The following is a 22,284-nucleotide window of genomic DNA, read 5'->3' as shown; positions in this document are numbered from 1 at the left end:
TTGGTGAAGTGAAGTATAAATGCATGCACTAAATAATCGGTTTGTTACGCATTGTACTTGATGAAAGTTAATGAGAAAGTTAAAAAAAAAATTACGATCCATGTGATTGAAACTGTCGACATCTATTGATTATAAAGATGGATTATAAACGGCGATTTCCATTCACACCAAATACGCTCCAAAATGATAAGAAGACTAGAATCACGCCAGTATATTTTCACATCAAGATTTTGCTAAAAGGGGCCAAAAAGGCTTTAGAGGTCAACCAATATGTTTGCTCTCAGGAGCCCATGTGCTCTTGTGAAGCCATTTGGTCTTCAGAGCGTGTCTGCCAGATTGAGGCCTCAGCAGATAAATGAATTGGATTAATGCGCTACCTCGTCATTAGCATAGATAATCAGCGCGCGCGCTTAATTAAGTCATCGCCGTCAAACAGTGTCAGACTTAACCTCGAGATGAAAGCAGCCGACAGGTTTGACGACTTTCCCGCGTTTTCCCGCAGATTCCGCGCGCGTACAGTCGGTGTGTTTCTATCGACCGGGGTGTAATTGATCTCGTATAGATCGCTGGTGACCTGAGATCTGCTGAAAGGTCAACTCCAGCCACAGATCCCGCATCCCGGACTAAAGCTGCCTTTTTAATGAGGGATCGTATGTGCGTGTATATGTGTCATTAGCTTGTGATTTTCCACCAAGCCATCTGACCACCTGGTTCTCTTAATTAATTCACTTCTCTTTTACCCTCCTCCTCCTCCTCCTTCTCCCTGGTGTTCATCCTTTTCATTGTGTGTTGGGCGCAATCAATTCTCCTGTAATGTGTGCGCGTGTGCAGCTGTCCGCAAATTGAGTTTCTATTAATGAGATGGAGGAGGGTAGCTACACAGAGAACTTATGAACGCAACCGTATTGCTTTTATGTCTCTACTGCGTTTATTGGATCAGTGTTGTGAGGTGACTTTTGGTTTCACTTGTGGAAAAGACCCTGAGATAAATGTTGTGTTGGTCTATCTGAAGAGGGTTTTGACACGGTTTGGATGAAGATGAAACATCTAATTTTTCATCTAAAAATGAACATTTCTTTAATTATTATGGTGAATGACCTGGCTGCTGTTTTCAAAATGCAATCAAGCTCTAAAAATTAATAAGAATTATTGAAATGGCAATTAACATGACCAGAGTTAGTCTTTGGAGACGTATGTTGACTTTACTTGAGAAACAGACTGACATTTCAAACTATTAAAAAAATCTGAATGTGTCTTGTGGAGTAGCATCCAAATTAAGTGTTTTTACTCGAGCCGTAAATGATTTAATATCACCTACACTAGGATATATTGAGTGAACTCGATGACAAAAAATGGTCCAGTTCACCCGAATTCCCTGCATACATATGTACAGGCTAACATAATCATACACATATCTGTCAATAAAACAAAAATATTGTTTATTATTATATGTTACAAGAAAGTACTGTTTCAGATGTTTTTACATGAATTTCATGTTTAGTGTAATGTGTTTCTTGGCATTTCTTTTTTAGTTTGTGAAATTTTTCAGCAATTTCTGAGTGAAAATCATTTCTATGCTTAATTTCTTTAAGTGTAGACTTAAGAAAAGTCCAGAAATTGTTACAGGGAGAACTTTATGAAAGGGTATATTATTCAGACCTGATGATAATGCAAAGAATTGGCTCAGAAGAACTTATAGTTTCTATTCGTGTAATATGAATCATCTCAGTGAACCAAGTTTTGAAGCAAGGGGAGTCTGAAGTTTTCCAGAGTGTAAGTGTGTTTTTTTAAATTATCATTACATGAATCATACCCAGCAATAGAGATAACAAAATAGATTTTTAAGAGCTAGATTAGGTATAAATCATTCTTCAATGTAACCTATTACTACTTTTTCCCCACCGCTGTAGCTCGCAAATCTAATCTGAATTTCTGCATCTTCAAAGTGGCATGAAGATTAGTCACAGCATGTGTCATGTTAATGATGCAAAACACTGTTGGTTCTTGTGTGTCTCATAACTGATCATAACATGGCAAGTTTGAATATGCAGAAGTGAATTAGATTTGAGAGCTGCAGCCGAGGGAGCTTTGAGTCGTATGGGAAAAGGCAGTGTAAACACTCTTCAAAGCATCGCATTGACATGAGGTTGAGTGAACCAAAGAATTGGCTTTTTCTTTTTTTTGGTGAACGACTCCTTTAAGGATAATGCCAGATATTGTTAGTGATGGACGTAAATGCGTTTTCTCTTAAGTCACTTCTTCTCTGTCACTGATATTCTGCAGTTATTCTTGAGTATAAGCCCTTGCCGCCTTCAGTTATGAAGCAAAAACCCCTTCGGTGTTTCCGCACAGACCTGAAATAGTTCAGATGCCTGAGAGAAATATGCAATTTTATTTTGCCAAGTGTGGGATGGTTTTAGGGCAGAGAAGGCAGCTTCATTTGCTGAGTGGGGAGCTTAACTCTACTTCAGAGTGAATTTTTCCTAGTGCGGTCACTACAATCTTTTGTTTCTGTCTTTTATAAACCGATTTTCTTTATTTGCGACTAATGAAATATGCACAGTTGTGGTATCTCATTAAATGGATCATAATGCCTCTTAAATTAATTAGTATAATGTGTCCCAACCCTGCATTATCTGCTGAGTGGAGGCACGTGCTTCGCTCAGAAAGGGAAGAGCGCGTTAAGACGGGGTCTTTTCATTGCATGTTAAAACAAACAGAATGCACAAGACTTCTTATCTTGCTTTGGCCTGTTGTCGTCACTGCAAGTATTGGTAGATAAAGTCAACTGAGTTGACAGACCAGATTACATCCATCAAGAAAAGAGCTGCAAGTTAAGCATTTATATCACTAAATCGCTTTTATGCACATGTCCTTATACACGTTTTTAATAGATATTTTTAGACTAGCAGTGTATTCTGCTAAACATCATGTTTTGCTTTCATGTGACTTTAGGTTTACTTTGCATTTAGTAGGTAACGATTTGGTCTTTGTTTCGACATTTCAAACATTTTTGGCAAAATCAGACTTGTTCTGATTCCATCCTCATATGCCATATATATAAATACTTGATTTCTGTTTTCTTCTTCTCTTGATCTGCATCATTTACTGTGGGGGTCTGTTGTCCCAGTGTAAGGGGAGGATGGGGTGGGATGTCTTTGGGACGGTGGGGGCAGATGCCAGCGCTGTCTGAGCCTGCTGCCCTGAGCCTCTCACCCTGTTGCCCTGTGTCCAGATGCTGGCCAGAGGAGGCACCGGCGCAGTGGACCCCACAGAGGGAGGGGGAGCTGGGGGGGAGCACAGCAGGGTGTGCCCTGCCGCTCAACTTCCAGCACAGGTCAGTACAGGAGCGCATGAGCACCCCCTCCTCTTCTCTCCCCCATCATCCCCTCCATGCTGACGACAAAGAGAATAATGCACCCTCATACAGTTTAAGACGTGTTTTCAGTGGTTTATAAAAGATCTCAGTGTGGCCACACATTTAAAAGAACCAAACTCAGACCAGTTTGAACAGACCGAAATGTGAATCAAGTGAGAAAGAATCCAGTTCTCATTATATTCACATTGCCCTGGCTCTAAAAAGTCTGTTTTTTACTTAATTGTGTTTTTATTATTACGTTAGCAAAAATATATTTACCAATTTATATCGAAATGATTATTTTCATTTATTGTCATTTAAGTACTATAAAATAAATATTTTTTATTGCAGTTTTCTTCAGATATAAAAAAAAAACACCTTAGATTGAACACTTTAACCTTCATTTTCACAGAAAACTAAACTAAATATTTGCTGTTTCTGTGTGTATTTGACAATAGTTTAAAATATGCCCCTTGTTATATCTAGAAATGAGAACAAGTGACTTATTTACTTATCTGTTTCATTGCATGTCATCATTCTCTTTGTGTAATAGCCAAAAATATTTAAAATCATGTGCATGAGAAGGTAAAACACAATCTCACATTGTGCTTCATAAGCAACTTAAAGTAAACAATACTCAAACCACCTCATCAGATGGTATTCGTTTTAAAATTCAGTTGGAGTTTTCACATAAAAGCCACATAAAAGAATAATTTGTGCACTCTCAGGAACTGATCAAAGAGTGAAACTCTCTTAAGATAGATATACAATTAACAATAATAAAAAAAGCCTTCCCTTCTCATTACACCCCAGAAAATGTTTCAGTTTCAGTTACGCCTTTTCATGATCATCCATCCATAGACATGACTTTGGATTTCTGTTTGTAATGTCAGTTGTCGTTACTTGATGTTTTAGTATTTCTCTTGCTCATATTGCATTAGTTTTCAAGCGAAAGGAAATAACATGCATTCAAGACTCAGCGATCCATTTTATGCCAGCTCACGTATTTAAATATTTGTGCCTCTTGCCCTGAAAGCAACATACCTGAAATATTTGGGTGTGAACATGTTAAAGCCAACAATGAATATCTGGGCAGCAAATAAAGCCTTAGCTAGAAGTAAATCTGAAGTTTGCTCGGCCTCTAACTCATGTTGGATGATAAACACGACAGCTGGAAAGTAGGCAATGTGATAAGACAAGCTAACTAATCAACTGTAACCTATTCAGCATTGCCCAAGCTAGTGCCGTTGCCCATTTCCAACAAAATTACCCAACGAGTTGCACTGTGTGTCATCAGCTTAAGGCCTCATCCACCAAAAAAAATCTTTTTTGGGGATTTCCCACGTTATCTGTTTGCCTCGGAGCAAACGGGAAACATTCTAACTTTGTTTAGCTGTAGCCAACTGCAATATTAGGCAGCTAGTTTTGTGGTGTTTAGTTCAGGACTTTTTTGTAAAAGATTATTCAGGCTAGTGCAGAGATTTGTAACACAGAATTTCCGCAAAATGCAACACATTTTTGGATCCACTTTGGATTTAAAAGTGGCTGTGTCATATGATCAGTTTCATGCTCAGATGGCATGTTAATCCCAGTTGCGAGTTGAACAGCTTTAACGAATACACCTCGTTTATTGGCATTTGTTAAGGGTTAACAGTGCTCCTGGAAAGCATGCTTCATCTGCTCTCTAATACAGTAGCGCTGAAATCTGGCTGTGCGTAAATAAGCTTCCCATGCATCAGAGCTCACCGAGCCTGGAAATAAAGTTTGCTGATGGGAGACTGCCTTGAAATGATCGATGATTGGATTTAGCACATATGATTCAGGCTTTGAGAAGAATGTTTCCTCTGCGAGACAGAGGGTCCTTACTTGTTTTGATATTCTCCAGACCTGCTCAATAAATTAAGCACGTTCTGGGTGTAAAAAGGGCTGGATAATACCATTAAAGGGTGGAATGCTTTTCCCGAAAGACAAATTAGCACCATGTGTCAGTTACTCATTTAGCTGGAGTGAGCCGAGACTGCTGCTGTATCTTCTCAATCTACAGACACTGGGCTTTTTCAAAGACTCGAGTCTTAGTGTGTCCATTACATCTTGATTGATTCTGAAGGAGATGTTTGCACCTTTGATTGCAATCATATTCAGGAAACAATGTTAGAGGTTGTTGATATGTCTTCAATAACCATAAATCCTCTGGTTTGTTTGGCAGCCAAACGATGCATGCTTTAAATTGAGACTTTGAAGAATCTATCATGAACGATTCTCTAAAAATAGGGTGACCATATGTCCTTTTTTCCCTGGACCTTTCCTGGCTGGGATTTCTAAAAATGGCAAGGTTTTGTCTTCGTTTTCCTATTGACATGCTCTGTAGTCTGTATAAATTATATGTAAGTGTATTTGCGTTGCTTTGCTTTTGGCCGGTCTCTGTAGATCCCACCTCACAAACCATGAATAGTCTATTATGTACAACACCTGCACGCTATTGGTTAAACTACGTTTCAGTCGTTACTTTTAGAAAGTAGGAAAACAAACCAAAATGTGGACATTTTAGACCCTTTAGTAATCCTGGCCAGGACATGGAAAAGGAGGACATATGATTATTTTGAAATGAAGGTCTAGAGACTAAGGATGGGTGATATATCGCATTCTATTGTCACTTGCATTTTGCCAGTAAAGCTGGTTCTCTGATTAGCGGTAAATCGCCATCACCTGCTTTTAAATGGAGCGGCATTTAATAGACAGAGCTTTAGATCACTGACAAGCTACGCAATATCGTGTTCATTATCACCTTCGATAATGAACGCAATTTTGCATAGCTTGTCAGTGAGTATATAAATATGTGTTCATATATAAATATGTATTATATCGCATTAATTATCGCCTTCGTAGCTTGTCAGTGATCTACGGCTCTGTCTATTAAAAGCCGCTCCATTTGAAAGCAGGTGATGGTGATTTACTAATCAGGGAACCAACTTTGCTGACGAAATGCGCGTGACAATCGCATACGATATATCACCCATCCCTACTAGAGAGCAGAATTTATGACATACTTATTTTTCACAAAAATGTAAAAACATTTTGGGGCTGATTCAAAAACCTCAGGCACTGAATGCAAGCAGTAAATGGATTTTGTGTAAAAGAGGCATTTGCGTATGTTTTCTGTTGATTGTGGCAGCAGTAATTAATCAAATGATGTAGATCAGCATTATAGCTGGTGATATATTCAGACATTGGCAGAAGAAAGCCCTACTTTCTACAGTTTAAAGTGATGTGGTAAAGTATGCCAGATCTTGGTAGTATGCAGCATCCTTTAGAACTGGCTCACAAAATGGGGAATTGCACTTTGGAAATTGCATTCAGATCACATATTTGGTTATTTGGGGCACTAAAATAGCACGTATGCAAAGTAAGTAAATAAATGGCTCTATCAGTGGTTTTGAATTTCCCTGTACATGTGTATTTCTTACCGATGAGGCTAATGGTAGATTTGTAAACTGACAAAAGTGCACTTTGTTAATTGGGCACAGTGTTCGTGACAGATGCCAATAAACTTAAAATGGCCAAATAGCATTCGATATGTTGACTGTTTGAGATGGAATATAATCAGTCTCTCTAACACGTTTCTTTTCTCTCTTACAGAAAACACGCACTGAACTGCCACAGGATGAAGCCGGCTCTGTTCAGCGTTTTATGCGAGATCAAAGAAAAAACTGGTAAGTCGTACTCTTACTCTGCCAATGCAGAACTTCTGTGCGGATTTGCGTCTTCAATCTGCACTCCCACATTGCGAGTAGATCTTTTTCATTACTCTGTACTGATTCTGCATTGACCAGATGCAGAGACAGGTGTTTAATAATCATCAGGCTAAATTTATTGTGTTCCTTTTTTTAACATGCCTCTAGGCTTTCCAGGTGTCTTATTGTATCGCCCACTGCAATCATTAAATGTCATAGCAATGGATTCAGTGTTTTGCATAGTGTGAAATCTCACTTGAATTCATTTCAAAGCTTTGAATGGGCGACAAGTGTATTTGCTTTGGTCTCAATGCTTTAGAGGTTACGTTTCTCATTGTGAACCCCATCCACGCAAACCATCCCGGTCCAAACCGGTAACGGCTCCCGCATCTTAACTCAGATCCACAGTGGTCAGTTTTCTGGCAGATCTGCAGCTTTCTCCCCTCAAACGAGAGGCTGACAAATGATTAAATATTTATGGAGGTGTTGGCGTTGTCTTTGTGCCATGGTTTCTCTCGTTTCTTTCCTGTCATATCCTGCAGCTTGAATCCATCTCAGCTTCTGTAACAAGCATGCTCATGTGGAATTACAGTGCAAAAATGATGTGCAGCGGTCTGTTTGTGGCAATCTGTCAATAACCCAGTCTTACTTTCCTATAATTGGATGCAAGTAAAGGGTAGGCTAGAGGAATGGGTATCGGGGGTTGTCCCTGTTGCCAAGGCAACCTGCTGTCTTATTTACCTAATGTCATTCACTTTGATTTTCACATTTAGCCTGCCAGTGGAGAAAGGGCCGGGGAGAAATGCAGCACTAAATGGAAGGTGTTGTCGGCAGTGCAGACAGGCGAAGTTAATGGTCAGAATTTTTCCATGCATCACTTCGGTTATCGCCAAACTTAATCTACAATCCGTGTTTTACCCTGAAGACTTCGGCGTAAATGAGCTGATTTACTAGATGACAGGAGCGAGGCCATTACTGTCTGATCTGAGACGCGGTTTCGCTGTTAAGGCCTGTTTATGGGAAATTCATTGTGACAAAATGCATTTTTTGCACCAAAACAAAAATTCTTTGTATTTGCAAAATATAGTATTTGGGTTTTCTAAATCCCAATATATTTTATTATATACATTTTAAATTTATGTTTATATAAAATTTATAATGCATAGTTAGATTTTATATATTTTATTTAATTTAACAAGTAATTTCTACAATTATTAATAATTCTGTAATTTTCTATTATTATAATCTAACTTTATATATATATATATATATATATATATATATATATATATATATATATATATAATGTATATATGTATATATGTGTGTGTGTGTGTGTGTGTGTGTGTGTGTGTGCGCCCGTGGACCACAAAACCAGTCATAAGGGTGATTTACTTTTTTTTTTAATGATTTGGCTGAGATTTGAAAATCTGGAATCTGAGGATGCAAAAAAAAATCTAAATATTGAGAAAATCGCCTTAAAAGTTGTCAATTAAGTTCTTAAAAATGCATATTTCTAATCAAAAATTACTTTTTTTTATATTTATAGTAGGAAACATATTTTCATGGAACATGGTTTTTACTTAATATCCTAATGATTTTTGGCATTTAAAAAAAATCTATAATTTTGACCGGTACTATGTATTGTGGACTTTTTATTTTTTATTGTTGGTGAGATTTAATCATTTAAAAAGTCAGACTAGCATTTGAAAAAAAAGCTATGGCTTGTCGCAGTACAACATTTCACAATCCTGTTCGCTGGAGTCTGTCGAGATGTATTGTCTTGCTTGAAAATCTGGTTGGACTTTGTCTGAACAGGCCTCTTCTCTGAGTGGAGTTGTGTGGTGGATGATGTCAGTGTTGCCAAGTATCGTTCCAGAAGCTCAAAATCATCGTATTTGAAGAAAATTATCATAAACGAGTCAAATCTAAAGAACACATCCCCGACAGTAAACTGATGCCTCTTTCTATTTATAACACAGTGACACAGAAATCAAATGATTTTTTACAATTGCTTTGTCACGTGCAATGCAGACAGACTTTATCTGTTGGGGTGCGACGGTGTTAACTCCACCTCTGAGTCGCCGTCATTGGAAATCTTCGTGTTGCCAGATGTTGAGGGGCTTCTTGCCATCATGGACCGCAACATAGTGCTTGTTGGCTTAAAAAGCATGGCACACTCCTGTATTCTTAACACACACTGAGGTACGCATGAGTGTCTGTAATGAGCCGAGTATATTAGCCCTGTGATTAAAATCACCATCATTTCAAGTGTCTCAAAATTTAGAAATTATCTTACATCATGGGATTTTTAAAATTATTTATCGTGCATCATACAGAGTTCAGAATTATCATACAAATATGATAATTATCGTACGTCTGGCAACACTGGGAGGTATATATATACGTATATATATATATATATATATATATATATATATATATATATATATATATATATATATATATACATATATACATATATATATATATATATACATATATATACACACACACACACACACACACACACACCCACACACACACCTGCCTGCCTGCACTGGCTCTCTCCAAGACTCCCTGCTGCTTTTATCTCCAGTCTCTGGAATGTGAATTAAAGAAGGCAGCCTCCTCTACTGCACATGATTGTAGTGCTGATCAGTAGTCCTTACATCTGTTTTCCACAGTCTCGGTGTGTCTGCCTCTGTCTCACTCTCTCTCTCTCCTGCACCGAACAGCAGGGATAAAAGCGAGCTGGAGCTCAGGCCTTTCCCTGCCGCTGCGGTCTTGTCCTCTCCTCCTCCTCCTTCCTCCTGATGCCTTGCTTCCATTCTTGAAAGAGAAGTCTTGCTCTGAACTCGGGGCTTTGATATGGTAATGGAGGTGGAGGGGAGGGTTAGGGAAGAGTGGGGGAGGTGCATTGAATTCCTCGGAGTGCTGCTGCAGTTGGGAAGATTGTTTTTTATTGTTAAGGAAATGTTCTGCTCAAATGCAAGTCACACTAACCACCCCCCCCCCTCGCATTTCCCCATCTGTTTAACATAAACGTCATGCGCGTGATATGTAAGATTTGATAATTAATCTCCTTAGAAACAAATTAAGAGAGAGATGAGGTTTCCAAGCCAATTGTCTCTTCGGTCTTGACCCTCCCCCATCGACTTGAAACGGTCGCAGCGAGTTGATTCTCACCCTTTTCAGCACCCGGACTTTTGTTCTCATAGTCGAGGTCACCTGCTTTTGTACTTTCTGTTTTTACAGGTTTTTGTATTGTAAATGAAGCTCAGCCAATATTATCATAGCTAGTTGATGAGAAACATGGACATAAACTTTTTTTTTTCCCGCCATCAATGTTTTGGGTTAAAATGCAGTTTGGCGACTGCTGTGGAAATCTGAGATTTGAACTGTTAAGTCGCAAATTATAGTGGAACAGTTTAAAACGAGAAACGTTTGGTAAACTTATAACGGAAATAATATACAGTGTAAGCAATATTTACGATTCCATGCTATTTTTTGGGTCACTAATCAAAACACATTTGTGACAATGATTGTGTGAACTCATCAGATGTTGAGATGCTCTTTGGATCGTTCTCAAGATATTGCATGTAACACAGATATATGGAGTATACACATGCATTTTGTAATTCAGGTTAATGTTCCAATCCCACTTTACACTGAGACTGTAAAAAAAAAAAAAAAAAAAAAAATATATATATATATATATTAGTGCTGTCAATCGATTAAAAAAATTAACTAATTAATCGCACAATTTTTTAAAAATTAATCGCGATTAATCGCAATTAAAAGACTGAAACTTTTTGGATATGTAAATGTAAAATGTAAATAATTCATGTAAACTCAAGACAATTTAAATTTTAAATTTAAATTCAAAATATGATTGTTTATTGGAATTTTTGTTTAACTTGTAACACAGATTTTCTCATGTAAACAACATACCTGCAATAAACCATCAATATCCTCCAAATTAACTGTTGGCTTTAAAGCCATATTTATTACAGAAATAAAAACACAGGCATGTAAGTACCATTTGAATTTCAAAACAATCAATGCCAATAAAAAACAAAAATGATTTCCATGTTGAATTCTAAGTGGACTGCAAAAAAATTCCAAAGTATAGTCATTGCCAGTGCTTTAAGTGGGCCAGTATGCACTGGTACTCAGTACCGTCACTTCCAAATATAGCTCTTGAGCGTACCGCCACCTCTCCATGCGCCCAGAACGTGCTTGTAGCGTACCGGTACGCTCATTTGGACATCTGTTTTAATAGAGGTTTTAATCTTTTACCTGCACTGCCGATTTTCAGAGCGCCCTTCACAATGCAAGCTTCCTAATTCATCCCACCCAGAGCAGAAACTACATTACCCATTCACCCTTAAGTTATACAAGTGAATAGCGCATGTGTCGCTTTTCCCACTGTTGAGTCGTCCTGCAGCCCCCGCTGGCTGTTCATTGGCTGCAGCATCTTTTTTCTAAGTTCTAAAAAAATACCGTAGACGGCAAGGCACAAATTTAGATATTCGTTTATCTAATTAATCTATAGCCTATGCACGAAGACAAATATGATCTTTTTGTCCCCTTTTTGTTTTAAAGCTTGATGAAGAGAGAGAGCGCAAGTTGCTGCAGCTGCGAGGAGGACAGTGATGCACGCGCACAGGAGTGATTGACAGTTCGCAGCACTGTGTACAAAAAATACTCCGCTACACAATTATTTCGTTATTTTCGTCTAAGCTTATTAACGTTAGCGTTACAGAAAGGTCTGATTTACGCACTGTTACAGTCATTGTTTTTTTTGTTTTTTAAACAATGACATTTGAGTTCATGATTTTAATGTTGCTGTTTCTTGTGGCAGACTGAATGAAGAGTAATGTTTCTCTTGGCAGACTGAAGAGTAATCCGGCAGAGTTTTATACTGAAACTTTCCGTCTAAAAGTCCTTCCTTGGTCTTATCCATATTTCTTTGCACGTTGAACACACATAGGCCACAACTGGAAATAAAAAAACTGCAACCGCGTTAATTGCGTTATTTTTTTTTAACGCGTTAAATATTTCAAATTAATCGAATGCGTTAACGCGCTAATTTTGACAGCACTAATATATATATATATATATATATATATATATATATATATATTTATTTATTTATTTACATTTTTAAAATTTAGCTAGTGAACTCAGATCACATGTATAACGGTGAAGTTGTGTAATTTATGTGCTGTGGATTTTTAGAATTTTTTTATTTTAATTTTTTTTATATAAAACTTTTTTTTTTTTTAAGGAACAAGAATGTCACCTCTCAGTCATGAAAACTGCATGTTCAGTTCTTCTCAGAAAAGAAAAATATATTTTATTACCGTAAAAGCAGGGTACCAAATGTACTTCCTTTTGTGCCCTACACCTATGTTTATGGTACAGATGGAAGAGAAATGTCCCATTCTGTTTAGAGAGCTTAAAGTCTTGAATCCCGAATTTGTGTTTCAGACGGTATTCTGGTTAGTTTCTTGGCTCTTCTATAGATGTTAACTCCCTTGCTGCTAATAGCTGAAAATAGCGAAGTCATGTGATGTTTGAAGAGTACCTACCAGAAGAACCGGCCAGATCAACTTTACTCATAGTGCATTTCTGCAATTAAAGTCCCAGAAACAAAAAAATGATTTGGTAGGGCTGAGAACACCATGGCCTCAAATAAACCCAGTGCTGCATGAATTAAATATGAATTTTATTTTTTAATGTTTCCTTTGGTTAATGGTTCTTAAATTATGTTGAATAAGCCTTAAAAGGGTCATAGGATGCAAAATTAACTTTTGTTGGTGTTTGAACATAAATGTGTGTTGGAAGTGTGTGTACACATCCATCTTATAATGATGAAAAATCCATGCAGCTAGTTAGCCAGATCCACAGCTGAAGTTTACTGTCTGCTAGTCGCCCCACAAAGAAAGGGGTGGGGTCAGCAGAGCTCATTAGCATTTAAAGAAACATGAACTAGAACTGCATGCTGCAAACACAGCTGATTTTGACAGTTTAAAAAGGGTGTTTTTACACTACCGTTGAGAAATTTTAACCAAAGTATGTTACAGACTTTTCATTCAGACCCTTAAGACTCATATCAACTTGGAAAATGGGCATCCGATGACCCCTTTAAAAGAACAAAATGTCTAGTGTATGTCTATGTGTCTTCTTGCATTTCCAGTATATTTCCTGTTTCCACTAAATATTCATGTGTAGTCTCTAGTTGTACTAGTAATTTTTCATTATTAGCAAGAGCACAAGAGTGGTCATGAGGAAAAAGTCAAAATCCAGCCGACCATTCAGATATATAAAGTTGCCTAACTGTGGCTAGTGTTTAGCACAGTTTTACGTGATGCATGGTTTGTTTAGAATGGCTTGATATCGCTAACTTCTCCTCACAGTTTAAGAAGCAAATCATTTAAAGTGCTCAAACAGTTTACCATCCACAAATGGCTTTCCAAGTATTGTAAAATGTCAGCCATTACCTGCACGTCATGTAAAGGTTCTAGAGAGTTTCCATGTAGATAAATGTAGTTCCACATCAAGCCTATGTGGTTCAGTAAAAAATAAATGAGCTCAAATCCTTGTTTATAACCAACCTGAATGACCTGTCTGGCTCTGGTTTGACATCAGGTTGGACAAAGACCTAATTAAGGCTTTTTAATTATCATTCAATTTTGAAAGACCTTAATTTGAACCCTCTTGTAAAATTTTATGAGTTGTTGGAAATCTCAGACTCGTTTTACGAGGCAGGGCCTGCGGGTAAAGGAGCCAGTGGAGTGTGAGACTTTTTACAACTTGAATAAACTGCAATAGAGATGAACTCATCCTCAACAGGTACTCAAACAGACCAAACGTTTGTGCAGCGTGACTAATGCATTCAACTTGGCCTCAGAATAAACAGCAAAAATGCATTTTTAACATCTTAGCAACTTAATGTGTAAAAGCAGAATCCCTAATATCATCATTTGGTAGTGGCCCTATTTCATTTGGCGTTTCTTGTGTGGTGCTCTGTCACTCAATGTGTTTTTCTCTTCTCTGTTCCAGAAGTGAGAAAGATAGAGTGTGAAGGGGGGAGAGGGAAGAGAGAGAGAGAGAGAGAGAGACAGCGATAGAGAGAGATTGATGAGGCAGTAAGAGCAGCAGTAATTACTCTGTGTCCATTCCCCACGCCGGATTGGCAGACGGCTAATATCACACAGACCCCTGGCCCTGACAGGCGCCCCCCTTCCCCCCATCACAAGGTCCAGAATGGTGACGGACTTCATCCTAATGCTGTGTGGGCCGAGTGTCTTTCCTCTCATTACGTTGTTCCTTGAGGAATCAAGCTTTTTTCTCAGCACTGGACAAGCAAAATTGCATGGTGCGTTCTTGAATGCAAGGAAACATTTAAAAAAACACCCAGACCCTTTGAGTTGACAGGCCAAGTACTTCCTCTGTGCTAATCGCCTAATTTATTGGAAAATGCAATTTGAAGATGACGTGAATTCTCAATTGGCCCTATTTACTAAATGATGGTGCCTGGTCCTATTGTGCACAATTCATCAACGTGTGATGCGCTCATTTCATCAAAATGAAATAAATTTATGCCTTGCATGTGCTTGCAGCAGCTTTTCTGCTGACGTAACCAAGGCTGTGATGACTAAGAAAAATGCTAGTTTGTTTTTGTGAAAACTGGGGACATCCCATAGGCGTAATGGTTTTTATACTGTAGAAACTGTATATTCTATCGCCCTTCACCAACCCTACATCTAACCCTCACAGGAAACTTTGTGCATTTTTACTTTCTCAAAAAAACTCATTCTGTATGATTTATAAGCGTTTTGAAAACTGGGGACATGGGTTATGTCCTCATAAGTCACCCTCTCCTTGTAATACCGGTGTCATGCCCATGTCATTATATAAAGTTGTGTCCTGATCTGTCACAAAAACAAGAACACACACACACAGACACATCTTTTGTTGTTTCTTTTTGTTGAGTCCCTCAGTTGAGAACTGTTGCTATATACTGAATATTTCCTCTAAATATTAATTTTCATCTGTAATCACGTAACTTCATGTGTTTTGAATGTTGTATGTTATCTTCAGTTGGGATGCACTGAATGTTTGGAAACCAAAATTATTCAATAAGTGAAAAGACGGAATAAACTGTACCAAACTATGATGTGACGTGATCAAATAGAGGCGCGCACTAAAGGCCAGTTTATACTTCTGCGTCGAGTGTACGCCGTATTGTACGTAGGCGACGCCGTCGTGAGCATTTACACTTCTGCGTATGTCTGTTTTGCTCTGCAGTTACACCGCCGAAACTCTAGTGGGTTCCACTGTGTTTACATTCCTCGATCCTCGCGGGCTTCTACGAACAATGGCGACTGAAAGAGGAGTCAGATGGCCGTATTTCCTCACTTCTTCAATTAATCGCTCGATCACTTGGTCCATTTCCATGTTGGCTCTTCACTGAATTTCAGAATTTAAAAATGGCGGGTGGTCCAGAGTGCAGATGATCATTCCGGAAATGCATAGGAGGAAACGTGATACTACAAAGCCGACCAATCACAGATCTTGCAGTCCGCATCGTCGCGACGCATAGTTACATTTTTGAGGAGGTGCGTGTCAGGGTACGGCGAAGGGTACGACGTATGGTACACATCAATGCGTATGCTACGCCGTACCTACTACGCTCACCCAGCGCAGAAGTATAAATTGGCCTTAATGCAGCAAACATGTCGGCAGTGTGGAAGCTTAAAAAACTGTCTGAGAAAAAATCCTAAGCACCAACAGCGAGAGATTGCTCAGAACTGCATTGCATGTCTTCGGTGAGAAGAGGAAGGGGTGGTTGTTGCTGGTTACTGTATGATGATTGAAATCGTGGAATGGCCTAAACAAGTTAGTAAATAAACTGCAGAATGTTACGTTTGATAATTTTGTGTAGTCTTTCGGATCAGAGTTTATTTGAGTAGAATGTGGTTTTCACTCTCTTGAACGCCCTCATTTTGTGTCTACAGAACAGGATCAAGTACTCGGAAGAAGAAACCCTGTTTAGCTGCGGTGTGTCAAAACTCATGGAGATGTCCCTCAGTCTGCTGGTCTGGGGAGCAGTGTTTGAAAGAAACCCATGTCTCTTTAATTAAAGATATGTAAATGTGGCCTCAGCTGGATTACATTAGCTGGCGTGGCTTTGTTGGGGCGGGAGAGAGTCAGAGCCCAACACCTAATCCTGACTAATTAAGGATTAATTACAATTGATGGGAGCCTTCCATCTCTGTGTGGAGGTCCTCACTGCAGTCTGTGACTAATCTAGAGCTCTGGAGAGGGGATTGGAGCAGGGGTGATCTGTCAGTTTGCTCCGAGCTCCTCTCACTTTAAGCTTCTCTTGAGGGAGGGAGTTTCGAGTTTCTACGCATGCCATTTGGATTGAGGCATTGGCCTTTTGTTAAGCTACAATAATCTGTTTGTCTCACGCAAAGGTGTTAATGCAAACTCTCTATAATGTAGGTTAGGATGGACACATGGCTAGTTAGTGGTGGTGGTTGCTATGGCTTAAACGTAGGGTTAGGGATTTGAATAAACTCTCTTACCCCAAGTATAAGCCATCAGTGAGTAACGCATCCTGAATCAGTTGCATTAAAGACTTGAATCCGAGCTGGCAAGAGGTGTAATTTCTTTAAAAAGGGTGGATAAAAAAGTAATTTGGAATTTAAATATTTTAAAAGAATGTTTACTTTCTCAGAGGCTGCAGTTATTTGATCAAAAATAAATAGTCAAAGAGACCATATTCAAGGTCCTGACTATCATTTAAGACTCGGACATGGGCTCATTAGCCTTGGGCCAGTAAGCACCAGCTTAAATACCTATGCAAGTACTTAACATGCTCAGGGGCCAGCTGCATTTTTGTTAGTTGCAATAGTCATATCGTCCTGTTGTCAGCCTTTGAGATCATGGATACACAATATGATTATGCAATTTATTCGATTGTTTATTTACTTTGATTCATGGGCAACTCCAGGATTCGGCTAAAAGCAGCCAAGTGTAAGTGTAATTTATTAACTACACATTGAATATTTTTATTAAAGTAGCATATGGACGTTATTAAATATTTTTTGTAGGACTGAATCTATATTTACCATGTTAACAATTTAATGGAAACATTTAAAGTTACTCATTTTAATTTTTACATTTCCTCAGTTATTCAAACGGCAGCTAAAGAAAACGACCAAAGAACATTTACATCACTGGTTCAGTCTAGTGTGAGTATATGTACTTTAAAAAACACTCCCGTTTTAATCCGCGAAGCTATCTCTTATACTTTCATCACACATACATTTGCTCTTTGTTGTTTACGATGAGAGAATTTGCGAGTGAGCAGAATTTAGTCAGTGAGCACACGCACTGGACAACAAAACTGATGACTCATCTGAGCTCCTTTGATTGGCCACTGCATTCATAAGCTCAGCATAATTGTGTGTGATTGGTTATAACATGCAACACAGTAAAAATGCGGAAAAAGAAATATAGTACAAATAAGTCCCATTATATTAATTAGTTAATAATACTAGGTTAATAATAATAGTCCTTTTGTTTTCGTCAAAGGCATCAGCCCAGTGATATCATTGACTACCGTCGATACACAATACTGTCGTCTATTTGCACAACCCTAAGTTGCATAAAAGGTTTAGACCAGTCTTACAGGTTGGCCTTTTTTTCTCTCCTTTAAGACTGGTCATAAATTTTAAAACTTGTTTTCATAGAAATGTAGATTAGTCTAAATTGAATCCCAAAAATGTAATTGATAACCAGTTGGCTAACTGCTAGTTGGTCGTCTTAGATTTTAAAACATCATCATAATATAAAGGGCTATGTTTAAGCAACTGGCCCCAGAACACCTTAACAACTGCACAGCAACATCCTGGCAACCAACCATAAAATCCTGTAAATGGGATGGCAACTTTTGCATGGGCATTTCATGGGCCAACATTGAGCAGTGTCAGCCTGGCTATCGTCATCACCTATTCCTGATTCTCCTCCTTTCCTTCCAACATTTCCTGTACTCTCTTTACTCTCCTATAAATAATAAAAAAGGCCAAAAATAACACACAAAATGTAGTTGTACAATTGCATGAAGAGCACAAGGCGATGCAGTAAAAGCTTCTGCTCTGCAGCTTCTTACTTGAACATGCTGTGCTTGAACGTTCACCTGTACACATGGCACAATGCAGTCGTCTCTCTCTCTCTCTCTCTCTCTCTCTCGGTCTGAGCTGCAGTGGGCTAAGGTTAGTTTACACTCCCCCTCATTGCATCCTGCCTCGACTCTCCCCGGCCCTGTTTGCCTCTGTCATAATTCTCGTTCACTCATTATAAATGGGAGCCGCTCCTCTGATCTATTGCTTAATTGCCACCTAATTTGCATAACAGTGCAAATTAACGACCTCTCAAATGAGCGTTCATTTTTCACAAGGTCTTTAGGAGCTCCTTAAGAGGCGGTGCTAATTAGCACAGGAGGCAGCTGCGCTGATGAGCCGGGGAGCGGGCGAGAGGAGGGCGTGTCGGTATCGCCACGGCAACAGCCTTCTTCCTCCTCTTCCTCCCAGAGTGAAGTCATCTGCGGAGACTTCTTTTGTCCTCGGCCCTCTGTTTCACCTGACCGCACCGAGCTGGTGGAGTGTGTTCTCACCTGCGTGGTCTTGTTTGACCGGTCTCTGCGTGTCGAGCGAAGCCTGTTGTGTGCCGCTCAGCTCGATGAAATGCTAGTTGAGTTAATTAAGAGCTGATAAATGACAAGTCGGAACAGACGGCATGTTTGCCTAAGGTAGGAGCGCTATTCACACCCTAATCGTATCCTCCTCTGTTGACGCTGACCAATGGCCGCTCCTCTCAGGGCGTGGACGGGCCCATGTGTGCGTGCCACTGGGTGCCACGAAATAGGCCCCACTGACGCTGTTTAACCTGAGCTGCTTACAACAGGAACGTACCGGTGGATTTTGCAGCTTTATACCACCCTGGCACTCGCTCAAGAAGCCCTCCTCTCGTAGTTCCTCATGAGATGCGAATCGCGCCACTTTGACGCATTCTCTGCAATGTTGTCAGCGTTTTCTTTTGGTTTCTGGGTTTGTCCGAATCTTTGGGCATGTGTTGTCATTCCCTGCCTAAGTTGCTTAAGTGATTTTGGCAACTGTTATTAACCCTTGTAGCTTTACCAGCAGCGTGAGCAGGACACCGATTCTGTTTCTGAAGTTAGGGCTTTTTTTGGGCTCTGTTTCTAGTTTTTATGAAGCCAACACAGCTGCAGGTCTTCTTAAGGACTTACATTTTAATGTGCGCGAAAAGCTTAGAATTCAAAACAGGAACGACCAGTGCTCATTAAATTTGCATGTGTTGTGATTTCAGGAAGTATTTCTGTAAAACTTTCAGGAATATGCTTCGGCCAGGCTCAGGAATTTAAATGAACAGAGGGCTTAACGAAATCAAGATGTTAAGGTTTTTTGTTTTGTTTTTGTTTTTACTGATTTCAGTCAAATGATTTTATTTACCAATACCACACAATCTCACAGAAGTCATCGTCTGTGCTCGCTGATGTTTGTGTCACTTCCTGGAGGATGATGGTGTCATGATGGTGATTGTCAGTCAAACTGATATTACAAAAGTTAACAGGATGACAAGTGTTATTATTGAGGATGCAGAATTAGTATTTTATTTTTTTATGAAATAGCTGCTAAAGAAACAATCCTCATTATTATTGTTAAAACGGGTGTGCTGCTTAATATTTGTGTGTGTATATGTATATATATTCAAATAAATAGAAAGTTCAAAAGAACACAATTTGTATTAAACCCAAATATTTTGTGTTTACCATCACTTTTGATCATTTTTGATGCGGCAGTCTTTGCCGAATAAAAGCGTCAATTTCTGAAACTGATTGACGTCAATTAAAACAATGTTCCCCGGAAACGCAGGAGAAAGAACCAAATGGAGAAACACCAGGAATATGTAGTATTCACACAGTATAAGAAGGGTGTGTGTGATGGGGACATGAAAATGCACTGCGTAAAGTAGAAATGACCCTCGTATTTCACTTCGACTGTAATGGCACTGCAGTCGTTTTTGTTTTCGAGATAAATTTCCCCTTATTTACATCCCACTTAGCTCTCAGGTTAGCATGTTTGCTTGCGTCCATGTGGGCGTGCTTTTCAAGATCCCTCCCCCGTCGCCTTCGCCTTCCTCCTTTTGATTTATTGGCTGTTGCGGTCAGAGCGTTGTCATTTCCTAAGTGTCACCCCACACTCGTTTGCAGCCCACCGCGATCATCTTCAACTCTCTCGTTCACGCTCTCCCTGCCCCCTCTATTTTTCCATCTCTGCCTGCTCTCCTCCTCGCTGTTTTATCTCCTCCTGCGACTCCCTTTTGCTGCTTTCCCCCAACAATTCTCCTCTTTTTCTCTCCTTACCTTCTCTTCCCCCTTCTGCTCCCTTGCGCTCTCCCAGTGAAAGGCTGAGAATACCCAAGGGAGCTGATGCAATTAAAATGCTAATCCTGTCTGTCTACAGAGAGAGGTAGAGGGGGGGCTGACAGCATGAGGGATTGCGGCTCACATGGAGAACTCGACTGAAATGGAGAACAGAGGATGGGGGGAGGTGGCTGGGGGCACAGAGAGAGAAAAGGAGGCGGGGTATGACGGCCCAAGCCAAAGGAGGAGGGAGGAGGGCGAGCAAACCAGAGAGAGGTATAGAGAAAAAGACAGACGAGGCCTGAGCCTTCAAAGCCGTGATGGACTGTTTTTTCCAGAAATGCACAGAAAATGGCAGCGTTAATGTACTGCTTCCAGCAGCGCACACGATACCTTCGTCTTCGCGAATCACGTCACCTGTGCCGTACCTGCGCCTCTGAATATTTCAAGGCTCTTTCCAATCGGCCCTTTCGCAAATGAGGGAATTCCTCGCCGCGAGGAGGGGCGTGCGTCCGCGCCGATCGCTCATAAATTTAATGGAAGGATATTAGTGCAACTTGGACAGATGCGGCGCATTAAAACGTACATTATCTCATTAGCATGGCGGTGTGTTTGTATTAATGAAGTGTGCTAATTGAAAGATTTAACAGGCTGGCTTTATTAATCTTCTTAAAGACACACAAACATTGAGATTGAGATGCGGTGGCTTTTTTCTGGCTCGAGATGTGTCGGGGATTCAGAATGTAGCTGTAAGCGTTTACCGCCAAGCTATTATAAAACGTATCCAGCCGTGGCACTTTAGTCATTATTAGAGGTTTCGAAATCAAGGCTCATAAATTGAAATATAAAGGGGTGTTAGAAATTTTAAGGGGTCCGTATCATCGTGTTGTGGGTTATTTATGTAATTAGCAGTAATCGCAGCTTAATTGAGATAATTAGGCTGAAGAAAAGGCTGTATGCTTGAGGGATTGGGCTGGAGGCAGAGCTCTTAATGGATATTGTGGGTGATACTCTTTGGGGAGGTGGTACATTTCACTCTATTGATTGTGGGGCTGTGGTCGTAAAAACAAGAAGCCTCCCCTCACCCTTCAGACTACACAGTCCAGGAAAACAGAGGTGCGTTTTGGGTTTAGGCCAGACACATGCTCTACCACACGAGTGCAAGTTGCAAGCATTCACACTTTTGTTACTGTGACACTGACAAACCTCAGTACTTCTGGAGGGGGGTGTCAGATTAAATATATAATTAAACCAGATGTGACATTCAGTTCGCTAGATGTGAACATGTCAACAGCCTTACTAGCTTTCTCAGCTATTGTTTTTAAACTGTTGCTCTGCCTGAAAGGAGCACTATAGCACCCCTTGTGGGAAGGCTGAGAATGCTTCATTTAAATAATAAACAAATGTAACTAATATAACACTCAAATGAAAGACTCTGGTAAACGTTTTTAATAGAAATAAAACGTTTTGTAACATTTCATGTTCATATACCGTTTTACTCCATTTCTGTCTTTTTTGTAAGAAATTAAATATGTATTTAAATAATTCACCATCAGAATTAATAACAGGTTTTAATAGGATAAAACACTTTTTATTTTATAAAAATATTATAAAACACTACCCATTTTTTTATCTCGTTTGTTTTGTAATAAGAACGATTATTTAAATAATCCACCACCAGAATGAGCTTTTAAAAAGAATATATATATATATATATATATATATATATA

The 22,284-nt window shown here is 39.3% G+C and overlaps 1 protein-coding gene across 3 annotated transcripts in view; it reads left to right on the top strand.

Annotated features, from left to right (window-relative positions):
* LOC113095425 (pre-B-cell leukemia transcription factor 1-like) overlaps nucleotides 1-22,284 on the top strand; it is a 37,451-nt gene that overhangs the window by 1,441 nt on the left and 13,726 nt on the right. For 2 of the 3 annotated variants that reach the window (XM_026260951.1, XM_026260950.1), the window contains exons 2-3: nucleotides 3,236-3,337; nucleotides 6,995-7,068. In XM_026260951.1, the coding sequence (XP_026116736.1) occupies nucleotides 3,236-3,337; nucleotides 6,995-7,068 (176 nt within the window). The remainder of the gene's footprint in view (nucleotides 1-3,235; nucleotides 3,338-6,994; nucleotides 7,069-22,284) is intronic. The other variant, XM_026260952.1, reaches the window with a different exon arrangement.

The sequence above is a fragment of the Carassius auratus genome, unplaced genomic scaffold (genome assembly GCF_003368295.1).
Source record: "Carassius auratus strain Wakin unplaced genomic scaffold, ASM336829v1 scaf_tig00215723, whole genome shotgun sequence".
NCBI classification, from domain to species: Eukaryota; Metazoa; Chordata; class Actinopteri; order Cypriniformes; family Cyprinidae; genus Carassius; species Carassius auratus.
This window is presented reverse-complemented; position numbering and strand designations above follow the sequence as displayed.